This window comes from Montipora foliosa, chromosome 7 (genome assembly GCF_036669935.1).
Source record: "Montipora foliosa isolate CH-2021 chromosome 7, ASM3666993v2, whole genome shotgun sequence".
NCBI classification, from domain to species: domain Eukaryota; kingdom Metazoa; phylum Cnidaria; class Anthozoa; order Scleractinia; family Acroporidae; genus Montipora; species Montipora foliosa.
Genome location: NC_090875.1, coordinates 18,579,101 through 18,591,600, shown reverse-complemented (window position 1 = coordinate 18,591,600; position 12,500 = coordinate 18,579,101). Strand labels below are relative to the sequence as shown.

Sequence of the window (12,500 nt, the reverse complement as noted above, 5' to 3'; positions counted from 1 at the left end):
GTCTTACATTAAGCGCGTGCTGACTGAAAATGTAGGCAAGCAAAGTGTTTGTGATTCCATCATGGATAGTTTCATAAACTAATTAGGATAGTACGCGCAGTCTCATTGGTCAATTGAGTATGGAAGCGCGGCTGTGACATCACGCGAATTTTGATTGGTCATATGCCGCAAGACGCGCGTTTTGATTGGCTGGTAGGAAAAATGAGCGTGTATCAAGGAAATCTGTTTCAATAAAGAATTTTTGTTCATTTGTTTCCTTCATTTGTCGAGTTATCTTTGAGAAATATTTTATAAGAATTCGAACTCGACAGTTATGCAAACCCTCAACTGCGGCTTGGGTTTGCATAACTGTCTCGAATTCTCCCAAGTGTTCAGATGAGGCTATGGAAACACGGAAAACGTCCTCTATTGCTTAAATAATTAGCTGACTTATTATTTTCATGAATGTCAGTGATCCCACTTTTTTAAACATCAATTATTTGCTCTGCTTATCCTCGACGAAATTCAGTCGCAATACACGAGAACTACCTAACAGGAAATTCCTCTCGTACTCTCCGAAAGCAGCATTTGTAGTTAAAATTTATTCATGGTAACATTCTCATGAAATCAGATGGTTCATCACTTTGACATTTTCGCATGCGCAAACAATAATTTGCAATTATTTTAGAAGCGCAATTTGGATTTTGGGTGGTAAACTGCCAAAGTAGCTATTTCATATCCATTGAGCGCAAATGGAACGGTTGTTTTATCAAATGCCATTATTTCTGAACTGGACTATTTCATTTTCATGAAACATCCCGCGCAATCAGTTCCCATAAAAGGTCATAGGGTATATGAGCTGATTACCGAGATTGAGTGAGTCATAAGTATAAATTGCACTGGGAATTTGACTTGGCCTCAGTGCATAACACAAGCAATACCGAGAGGAATTTATTGATAGGTAGCGTTGAGTTAGAAAAGTCACCACTTGACAACTAAAATTTCGTTGACACCTTTTACGCACGATTTGCGCATATTTACAAAATGTGCGTATGATTGTCGTTGTCGTTTTACGAATAGCATTTTTATCACAAAATGCAACAAAACTCCCTCTTATTTTAACTTAAGGCCACGCAAACGAATAGTAAGCTGGGGTCGAAGATTCCAGTATAAAGAGGCTTTTATTCCAAGCGAATCTCTTTCTCTCTTAAGTTGCTACAAGTATTTTGAGAATTAGAAACTGTTTATTCGTCGATCTTCTTTAGGAACAGTTTCGCACGTCAACAGAAACCGATTTGTCCGGCGAAGCATCTTGAACCGCCTTTTCCCTTCTCATTTCTTGTCCATTCTGTCTCGACAGAATCGCCACTTTGTTCAACCTCCTCCTAATAAAAACAAGGAATGGGTTAAGTCATTACAAGGTCATGTGATTAACTTGCGTTGATTTTTCGTGGCAACAGCAGTTCTTTGTTCCGGTGGTCCATTCCAATCCAGGGGTGATCTTGCTTATCAACTAATTCCCAGGGCCGTCCGCTTTCAGTTGGAATTCCCGGGGAGGAGATTGCAACATGATCTTCTCTCTAAATTAACGATTACCGTTAATTCGTAATTTAAATTTGGTACTTGTAGTAGCAGAGGAAATAAGGAAAATCAGAAATCGTACCCGTGGATTGGATTTGAAGGCGGAGTTTCAACGCTAAATGAACCACCTCTTTGCGCTTCACCACTGAAGGTCAAGACACCGCTCTCTCAAAAAAATATTTATTTAAATCTTTCATAGAATACCGCTGCTGAAGAGTAATTAGGCTTAAGCTAAATTAATTAGGCCTAAGCTTTGATTTTAAAATGTTTAGCTTTGTCGTGAAGTTTGGTAACCGACCTTTTGCAGTGTTTATGCCGAGTGATGGTTAACAAATTGGTACGTGTAGCAGGTTGGTATACACGGGTGAAATATGTAGATGACCTTTCTGTTTTGGAGTGCATCCCTAGGTGTTCTCCTAGCTACATGCCCTGCATCGCGAGTGAAATAGCACTGTATGCATCAGACCACGGTTTGCGCCTCAATGCAAAGAAATGTAAAGAGACCATATTTAGTTTCCTGCAATATCAACCCTTCCCGGCAACTCCCCTGTGTTTATCTGGCCGTGTAATTGAGAGGGTTGGTCACTATCAGTTGTTAGGTGTATTTATTTCTAGTGACCTTTCCTGGAATAAGCACTGTGAATATGTCCTTGCAAAAGCTAATAAGCGTTTATACGCATTCAATTTGAGAGTGTTAAGGAAATGTGGCGTTGCCTGCCAGGATTTGGTTCAAGTATACTGTAGCCTGGTTAGATCAGTTATTGAATATGCAGCACCCGTCTGGGCAGACCTTCGGGTTTATCTGAGCAAAACCCTAGAATTGATACAAAAGAGGGCATGTAACATTATTTTCCCTGGGCTGCCATATGATGTAGCCCTTAGCCGTTCAGGCTTGCTGCCCCTCAGTCAAAGGCGGGAAAAATCATGCCAAAAGTTAAAGCAGAAATTCCGAGATAAAGGTTTTCTTTCAAACATAATACCCATTCCCCCTAAAACCCACCATGGATATTCTCTTCGCCCTGGCTCTGTTGTAAATAGCAGTGTTAAAGTAGTTGCCAGGACTGAACGGATGAACAATTTTTGTACTTATAAATATCAATAATATAGTTGCTGGTGCCCTTGTAATTCAGCTGTAGCTGCAAGAGGGGTAAATAAACTGATCAATCAATCAATCAATAGTGTTTAAAAATATTACCCCTGAGCAGCTAGCGGTGTGGTGGTCGAGTGGTTAGGTGAGGGGTTAATCAACGTTCCCAGCTTCGAGTCCTATGTCCATACCTTTGGGTTTTTTATATAAAAGATATATGACCATTTCCCATACATAATCCATAGCAAGCTTTCAGTCTTCTAAATTAAAGTGCACCTAACCCCAAAATATAATTGTAGCTTGAATAAATCTCCATACTGTGTGAAGTTAATTGGTGAAAGAATTTTTCGATTTGGGTGAATTCTCGATTTTCTACGTCTAGTAGAAGTTGAGAAACATTTGGTTCAAGTCCGCGACCTGGGGCGAGTCGAGCTGTGACGTAGAAAGGAGAACCGCGTGAGAGTGCTTCCCGGTGTTGTTTACTATTTTCACAGCATTCTTCTGTTAGCTTTTGGAATTCTTCTTTTTTTAACAGCACTGAATGAAAAACACACACTCCAAAGTCGTCCGTCCTAAGCCATCTCTTGGAAATGTCGAGGTTTTGTTCATCGTCCAGATCAGCTGAACGAACAAAATCTTCACGCTTTAAATGTTCGGAACATAGCACTGAAGATTGCGATGGTTGCCATTTCGCTCGCTTCAGTCGAACAAAATCGACCCATTTCTTCCCTCTTTTCTTGGCTTCTGTACGATCGTCGTTGTAGAATGGCAACTTATGAAGAGAAATACCTTCTTTTAAATTTCTTACGTTGCTGCAACCAGCAGCAATACATCTCTTTGGCATTTTGTGGACAACAACAGTGCACCATATGCGAACTATGTGAACTATGTCAACACACTCGTTCTCCTTTCTACGTCATAGCAACTACTAGCCCCAATCCTCCCGTTACTCGGACTTGAACCAAGATGGCTGCCATTTAGGTGCGATTTTTCAAACTTTGAGGGGCCGTAAAAGATACTAGATTTGAGCAAATGTAATAATTTTTTCACCAATGTACTATAAAAAATATGGTAAATCATTTACTCCAACTAAAATTTGGGGGGTTAGGTGCACTTTAACGATAAGAGTAAATTCAGAGCAAATTAAGAATTAACGATAATAGTTAATTCGAGAGAGGAAATGGGTTGGAGGTTGATTCAATCGAACCATCCATTCTCGTTCCCAGACACCATCGTTTATCTTAGCCGGTGGGGCCTTCGCACGAGAAAACAAAGGACTCTGGAGACATACGAAATTCAACTTTTTTCATTGGTTAGCGAACAATAAAATCTTGAATCGGAAGTAAAAATGGGGTCAGCTGGCGCGAAGCCGGTCGGTCACATGATCAGAGTGCCTATTAAAAACTGCCATATTACTTTTTGCATCGTTCTGTTCGACACGAAGGGACTCATCCTATAAGTTGAGGCGACTCAATTAAGGCTTTACATAGAGACCCTTCAAGTGTAATCCTTCTAAGTGCCGACATGTTTGGTACTATTGACGACTTCTTTATGAACTCTGGAATTCCTGGAATCTGGGACTGCGAATCCTGCAAATGTCTCTAGGGGTCAGGTCCTCGAACGTCCTGAATTTTTGCGGGCCATTTTCGGGTGTCACAATCCCCTTTGTATCTCAAGACCGGAGAGGATTTACGTCGTCAAACTTCACAGAAATTTTGCTTCTTGTTACCTTGAAAACATATTAAAAGACCGCTTCCCAAAACAAGCGGTGGACAGTTTCACAAAGGGTTTTTCCCGACCTAAAAGTTTTCAGGGTTATCGAGAAACGGGCCCCAGACCCCTTTCGTTTCTTCGAACGAAGGCCCCGCCTGCTAAGAGAAACGATGGGATCTGAGAACGAGAATGTCGAATCATCATGTGGCAACATGCAACATGATCTCTTGTCTAAAGGAATGAAATTAACGATTATCGTTAATTCGTACGGTTTCATACTTTCCAGTTTCCCGTAATTTCTAAGCCGGTGGACAATGCGAATCAAATTTGAGTGACCTGAATTCTTGTCCCCACTGCTGCATGGACCTCTTAACCAGTGATCCCAGTGCTCTTGCCAAAGAGGTTAGAGGTTACCCAAGAGGGAAAGTACACTTGGCCATCTCCCAAAAGAAGGTTGGACATTTCGTAACAATTACACGACGCAATATGCCCTTATAATATTACAAGGTTACCGCTGTTGAACGGTTAAGAGAGCCATATGGCTGTGATCGAGACAGATGTGTCCAGAAATGGGCCGCCACACAGCTCTCGGAGCGACTCCCGGGATTGGTTCAGAAAACAATGCATACAAAGAACGATACAAAAGAAACAATGGACCATGAAGAAAAACACAATAGAGCGTCCTAAAGGAATCCAACGAAATTAGAGGTTGTAGAGAGCTACGTCCTGACTACCAGAAATACCCCTAATTAGATGCATGCGGATTTTATCACTCGTGTCCCGGAATAGAGACGCAATGAACGTCACAAATTTAAAGTGTCCGCTAAATGCTACCCCTCTAGTAAGGATAAACGGCTGCATTTACCCTAAGGATAAACGGCTGCATTTACCTTAAGGATAAACAGCTGCATTTACCCTAAGGACAAACAGCTGCGTTAACCCTAAGGATAAACAGCTGCATTTACCCTAAGGATAAACGGCTGTATTTACCCTAAGGATAAACGGCTGCATTTACCCTAAGGATAAAAGGCTGCATTTACCCTAAGGATAAACGGCTGTATTTACCCTAAGGATAAACGGTTGCATTTACCCTAAGGATAAACGGCTGCATTTACCCTAAGGATAAACGGCTGCATTTACCCTACGGACATTTACCCTTACCTTATTAGGGACTTTACGATCTACGACGGCGATGTCAACGAAAACGTCACCTAAAACTATAACTTTGCACTATCGTAAGTTTCTCGCGGTTAGGCCATCTCATTCGTGTCGTACAATGCTGGCGAAGTGCCCTAAAAATAATTTGGTACGGGCGGTTTCAGAGTAAAAATAGAACGTTATAGATTCACCTTTAAACGCTCGCGTTGTCGTCAAAACCTCAAATTTGGTGATTTCACGTCGTTGCTGTGAAGAGTACCGCACGAATTTGTGCTAAAATGCGTCACGAATTTGTGCTAAAATGCGTGCGCACGTGCAGCACGATTACTTTTCCTTTTTTAACCGATAATATTGTCGTAATCTCGTACCCAGATCTCAATCTGTCATTATGACCGTAGGAGATCTGGGTAAGAGATTAACATTGTTGTTTCGTGGCGTTCTCGTTGACGACCGCGTCGTAGATCGTAAAGTCAATATTTTTGGGAAGAGGTAGTAAAGGCTAGACTTCGAGTTGGATGTCAAAATAATTACGTGCATTTCTGGAGAGATTGTAACTCACGATCCCCGAATTAGATCACCTTTGCTCGGGGGAGGGGAAGGAGAGCTCCCATCCCTTTTCTTTCCACTTACTTTTCCTTCCTACCCCTCTCCCAACAACGCCTACCTCCAACGTTATATTTTATGAAGCACCTGCACAATTGAATTTAACGAGAGATCGGTATAATAGCCCATGTAAGCTCTTAGGATCAGTTACTATGGCAACCCACAACACCGGAAACTCATGGTGACCGGAGTAACAACCTTATCGGAAAGAAGATCCAAGCGTTGTAATACAGCTTTTCCCCTCTCGGATGACTTGCTGAAAACTGCGCATGCTCCAAATAGCACGATGAAGAAAGCCAAAAGTAGTCTGTGCTTCATTGTTTGAAAGAAACTAACAATAAAATAAAAGGAGGAGAAAAAACTTTAAAATTAACTAAACCCGAATGGAAATTTGGCGATTGATTCCTAAGTAACCATAGAATAGAAAATAATAATTCGTATAAAACACTTCATTGCGCCCTGTTTTGTCCTCTCTCAGGAGCCCATCATCCGGAGCGTGCAACTTACCTATTTTCGTGCAACGGCGTTTTCACAAGTAAGGTTATTTTTAGATTGAATTTCCCGCTAATAAGACTCCCACAGGAGCCCGATGACCAATTACAAGAAATTAAGCTGACGTCATAGGGTCACCTAACCGGAAATGCCTTTGTTTTTTGACCTAATTCGCGGGAAGGGCTAGTCTAAAAATAAACCTTCTTGTGAAAACGCCGTTTCACAGACGCTGTATGGAAGTTGCACGCTCCAGATGGGCTCCTGCCGCGCCTCTCTTTATGATTACGAACTTGTCACCATACCACAGCTCCCTTTGTAGCTACTAAACTACTGAGAACGTAAGGATTTTCAATTAAAATTAATGGTCTAGGATTTATTTTGTGCCTCCGGGAATCTGACTTCCTCTCAAAGATTTGCTGTAATATCTTTAATAATCGACTCTCTTTCGTCATCTTCCATAACGTACTTGAGACAAGAGAAAATGAGGGGACAGAGAGGGAGGTTCAGGGCGTTGGCCGGGATACGTCATGTCCACGAAAGTTATTTTTAGACGAGCGGAAGTCTTTGTTCAAGCGGAAGTCTGTCTTCCGAGACGTCTCGAGACTGCCTCGCTCACAGGTTCTTAGTGAAAAGAGAAAATGGCGGCGCACGTGGAAGGCAGATGAATATTTCTTTTCTTTCAAACATCAGACCGAGGTTGGCCTGCATGCGGACGTCCCGGAAGACGAACTTCTGCTAGAACAAAGACTTGCGCTCGTCTAAAAATAACTTTCGTGGACAAGACATATCCCAAGGGCTGGACCGGGAGCCTCCCTCTCTGTACACTCATTTTCTCTTGCTTGAGAAATCTAATTTAAACTATCCAGATGATAAGTCACTATCCAGAGAAAAAAAATGCGAGACCAAGTAGAGCGTCGTAAGTGTGACCTTGAAAAAGTGTTCGCAATTTTTTTAACGGACTAATGTTTGGCAAGATTAAAACAAAGCTTTTCCTTATTCCCGCCAAGGAAACTCCTAATATGGGCAGTAAAGAGTTTGATTGCCCAATCACATTACTGCATTTCAAATGACGTCAAAGCGAAATGCCGATCGCTTTCCAGAAAGTTCCATGGAGAGATGACGTTGTTTGCATCCGCGTTCCCTAAGCCAATGAAAATTTGCGCTCGTTTGTTTTTGTCCGATAAGAAAATGAAAGGTTTTGCATTTTTGTTTAAGTTCTGCTTTTACGTTTATTTTTCAAGTTCATACGAAAGTCGCTCTAATGCAATCCTTGCACAGATTAAAACTTTTAGATAGTTACTTATCCACCGAAAAAAAAGTTATCAGTCCAGCTTTTGAACGACTGGAAACGAAACTAGAATTTGCCAAAGACTACTTCTATAAACCCTTGGCTATAGTTAACGAAATCAATCAGTTTTGGATAATGATTGACGATCGGGGACACTCGAAAAAAGCCCAATTTTACACCTATAAGCCTTAAGAGTATTAGTCCGGATGCTCTATTAAACTGAATAATAACTAACGGATCCAACGGGGCTTCTTTTTGCGACCCCCCGTTTGTTATTCCCTGCCTGAGGGAGAATGAGTGCCTCATCTCAGACTTGACGGAGCTATATCTTGCTGTGCGCCGGTCTAGGACTAGATATGTCGAAATCCGGATTTTTCGCAGTCGTAGTTAAGAAGATGAAAAATTTGTTAGTTTGTAGGGGGACACAAGGCGGCCTTTATCAATCCTTAGAATTGCTGTACTAAAACTGACGCTGTTACAGCACAATGACGGCGAAAAGTTGAAGCAATAGGCCATGATTAGCTTCGCGTTTACGGCAGACGGCAAACGTGAAACTGAAATTTGCGTTTTGCCAAATATCAAAGAAACTGGTCTGATTTTAGCTACTTTTTTGCCTGTTATCTACAAATGTCGCGCAACTTCTAACATGAGAGACAAAAGTTAGAATAAGAGAATTTTCATGCTTTTATGACAAGCAACAGCCTGCCGTTTGACGTTTCCCGTTTCACGTTTCACGTTTCCCGTTTCACGGAAACGCGATGCTAAATCTCTCTATTACCTTGACTTGAACGTGATCTTCGTTCAATTCTTTTCCTAGTCGGCAGTACGTTGGAGAGTTTCACAAATTGCTTACAATGTACTTCGCAAACTCTAGGTTAGGCTTTTTAAACAACTTGATCGATTTTTTTTTCTATCTTTAGTAATGAATTCATTTGTCAGTTAATTAGAACTGAATTACAAGTTTATTACCTCTTGATTATTTAGCATGTTTGAAATCTTTTCACCTTCATAAAGTTGCTGTGCCGTTTATTTACATAGTGGGTATTTTGATCTATTTTGTTGTACCGCTTAGTGGTAAATTTGCCGACAAAATCGTTTTTAATTTGTGAAAAAGTATTTTCCGCGAAGGAACTGAAGAGCACCTTCGGCAAGATCACTTTTTGATATAACCTTCTATCTAATTCGTAACTGTAACATTTTTTTTTAAATTGTGTGATTGTTTTATTTTTCTTGTATGATTTTGTGCAAGAAGAGATACTCTGGTGATAGGCAGTTGTGTTTTTAAACCGACCAAAACGAAAGACTGAAATAGCGTCATCTTGAGCAGAAAAACGTTTTGAAACAACAAGATAACATATTACATCATTCTTCCACAATTTAATTCAGATTCCGTGTAAGACTTTCACATTGCCTCTGTCTCCCTCCGAAAGTCTTCAAACAATATTATTCTTTAACTCTTACAAGCAGTACAACTCTATTATTTACTTATTTTCCAATTATTTCGCTCATTACTCATAATGCTTCATCAAAACTGTCGACCAGAAAGGGGCGCGGAAAAGCTGACTTTCCCAATTGAACACCAAGGGGAATGAACCTTTGAAAAACGAATTAAGAAATCTGAAAAATAGCCGAATATTTTGTAGTTTTACGAAGGCTTTTGGCTTGCGGCTTAACCCATCGGGGTCCTCTAAAAAGTCGCATTTCGTGTTTCTCGGTTTGAGTTCGTAACGAAACCCTCCCGTATCCGTATCCGGCAAATCTCATGGAACTGGTAATTAAACGCGAAATAAAAATTCTGACCTTGGGTATGAGACACAAAGCGATCCTCGTGTTTACGGAGCACTTGTGCTATTTTAGGTCGACGCTCTGATTAATTTCAGTGAGCCTTTCTGTGATTGTGATGCGTACGTGTGTTGAGATACTTCGGAATTTTGAAATATTTTTCAGCAGCTCAGCCAACCTTCGTCCACAGGGCGCCTTTCCCAGGAAAAAGCACCCTGGGGGTTGCTCGAAGCAACCGGCCCCAGGTTGGCTCAGAGCGTAACGGTGGCTTCCCGCGAAGTGGAAGGACGCCTGGGCACGAGTATCATTTTTGCTATGACCTTTGATTCCTTTCATGTTTAACTTTAAATAGGAAAGCAAAGGTGAGTGCTTGGAAATGTCTACAAGTTATCATTGTTACTTTGAATAATCGAACCTTATAGCTTGCATATAGGCTTATGTGTAGAGGCAAGCTACAATGTTTTAGGCCCGTGTACAGCCGCCCTCTCTTCTCAAACATACCAGAGCGGGCGGCTGTGCAGTCTGTATTCTATCATCAGACTTGACCGGGACATTATTTTGATCTCTCTTTCTTGATAATCCCGGGGCTAAAATTTTCTTTTTTTTACATTCTTTTGACGTATAGTTTAGCGTGATGGCGTGTTCGTTGAGCTTTGAATTGGTCGGCAAAATTGTCTGCATGATCCTTCTCGTTCTTCAAGGGGTCATTCTGGATTTTTACCTTGCCAAGGAACGCGATTTTAAATCTCTCGGATTCATTGCAACCGATGTTATTGTGGTGGCCATTTGGGTCGGTGTGATGTTTATGGCCAAACGAAAATTCCTTTCCAAGTTGAAGATGAGAAAAAGGAAAGAAAAAGAAAAAACAGATGGCAAACCGAGGAAAACACCATCTGATTATGCCGACGAAATTCCTTATGTGTTCATCGCTTGGCTGGCTTACGTTTCCATAACTCTGGTACCAGAAGTAGCAGTAATTTTCAAACGCTATGCGGCCGAGTTACGTGATGCTAAAATCTGGCATCAGAATCTTTTGAAAATAGCTCTGTGTATTACACCAATGTTGTTCCTTCTTCTGGTGAATTCACATCATGATGCTCGACCTTACTCAGAAAGGCGTGTTTACATTGACAAGATATCTGCCGGGGTCACACTTGATCTCCTCGACAGCATTGACATCTTGGAGGTGCTCTTCATAGATGATATTGAGTTGAATCTTCCAGTTGGTTTGGAAAATGCAATCATCGCCTTTGCGTGCATCAATTTTTTCCTCCCAACATTGGCATTGATGGAATTAAGGGCTATTACTAAAGGTCAAGTTAATTCTACAGCATCTAAGGTGTTGTACTCCATATCGTACATTTGTCTTGTTAATGTGCCCTTAGGAGCCATTCGTATCATACTCTGGACAAATTACGAGCAAGATGTGTCGGTTTTTATTGGGAAGAACCTCATTGCATCAGCCATCTACAGTTTTGACATTTACGAATCTTGTGGACCTCAGAAACCAGAACAATGCCCTACTTGTGAGAAGCATTTTTCACCAGACAGGATAGATGGGCACAGAATTGAGTGCACTAGCACCTTCAGTGAGCCAGAGGACAATGCAAGTGAAATGCTGGTATCTCCTGTGACATAAAATTTACTACAAGAAGCAATAAGACGTCAGTTGAGTGCATTGGACTATAGAGTTCGAATGGGGAATTCTACAGAAACAGCTACGTTTTTTAACTCTGTTTGGTTTTTTGTTGTTATTATTATTATCTATAGTAAAGCATCGCAGCAGATGAAATCAGCAGAGCACTGGAACACGCTAGGTGAGCACAAAAACTAAGAGCACATAAGGAATACAAGCTCCTAGGGGACGGACCATTAGAAAAGTGATGAGGGGGATGGGGGGGGGGGGGGGGGGGGGGAACAAAAAAAAAAAATTAAGGCAAGGGAAAATGCCAAGAAAAAAAATTCATGCAGAAGGAAGGTCCAATTGTGACTTTTATTTAATAATTATATAATATTTGCCAGTGTCTTTTAAAAATAATTCTTATTCCAAATATTCTTGGGGCCTTACCCCAGGCCCTGCTATATTATTATTAATAAGTAAAGACATCTAGTGTACTGAGGTGTTTTCCTCAGACTGAATGAAATGACAATTTAAAGGTGACATAAATTAATTCACACTACAATAGCCAGAAATGTCATTCAGAAATCAACAATATTACATGTACCAGGCACAATATGAATAAACAAAACTCACTTTCTTCTTATTGAAAGGAGACAATTAGAACCTTGTTTTTGTTTTAAATTGCAGTTAGTGTACCTACATGTACGATATATTCTCTGTTAATACTGTGTTATAATAAAAATAATAAAATAAAATTTGTAATAAATAAATATTAGAATTTGGTATCTTTGTAAATATTCTATAAAATTATTTGTGCCCACAATAAAAATTAGAGGATGGGTCTTATCGCCTTGAATAATGATTCTATAATAAAATGAAAAAGAGCATTTACATGTAGTGGTAGTGTTAAAACTTTAACTGTTACCAACATTAACTAGTCAACAACATAAACAGCAACACTGCTTCTGGTACTTTCAACAAAAATTAAGAACCACAAAGTATGGTTTTCATTGGCAGCCAAACTATCTGCAACATACATTGTATACTGCATTATAATAAATATAAAAGATACATTTCATTAACCAGAGTAACTACTTATCACCCAATAATTACTATAAAGCCAAATGAGTGCAACTTAGTATTAGTAATTGTATTTTATTAGTCTTCAATTTCTTCCTCGGTAGACCACTCATCTA

General features: G+C 40.3%; 1 protein-coding gene and 1 long non-coding RNA gene across 2 annotated transcripts; one reads left to right on the top strand and one right to left on the bottom strand.

Moving 5' to 3' along the window:
- Positions 1 to 1,141: 1,141 nt before the first annotated feature.
- On the bottom strand, positions 1,142 to 8,811 carry LOC138010924 (uncharacterized). The gene is made up of 3 exons (XR_011124598.1): positions 8,680 to 8,811; positions 6,320 to 6,452; positions 1,142 to 1,364 (listed from the first exon to the last, which is right to left on the bottom strand). It is a non-coding gene; the product is annotated as an uncharacterized lncRNA (long non-coding RNA).
- A 1,175-nt stretch (positions 8,812 to 9,986) lies between these two features.
- On the top strand, positions 9,987 to 12,087 carry LOC138010341 (transmembrane protein 121B-like). The gene is made up of 2 exons (XM_068857257.1): positions 9,987 to 10,045; positions 10,309 to 12,087. The coding sequence occupies exon 2, from the start codon at positions 10,318 to 10,320 to the stop codon at positions 11,320 to 11,322; it is 1,005 nt and encodes a 334-aa protein (XP_068713358.1). The 5' UTR covers positions 9,987 to 10,045; positions 10,309 to 10,317; the 3' UTR covers positions 11,323 to 12,087.
- The last annotated feature ends 413 nt before the right edge of the window (positions 12,088 to 12,500 follow it).

Coding starts and splice junctions, on each gene's coding strand:
- LOC138010341 (XM_068857257.1), top strand. CDS start 10,318: ATGGCGTGTTCGTTGAGCTTTGAATTGGTCGGCAAAATTGTCTGCATG.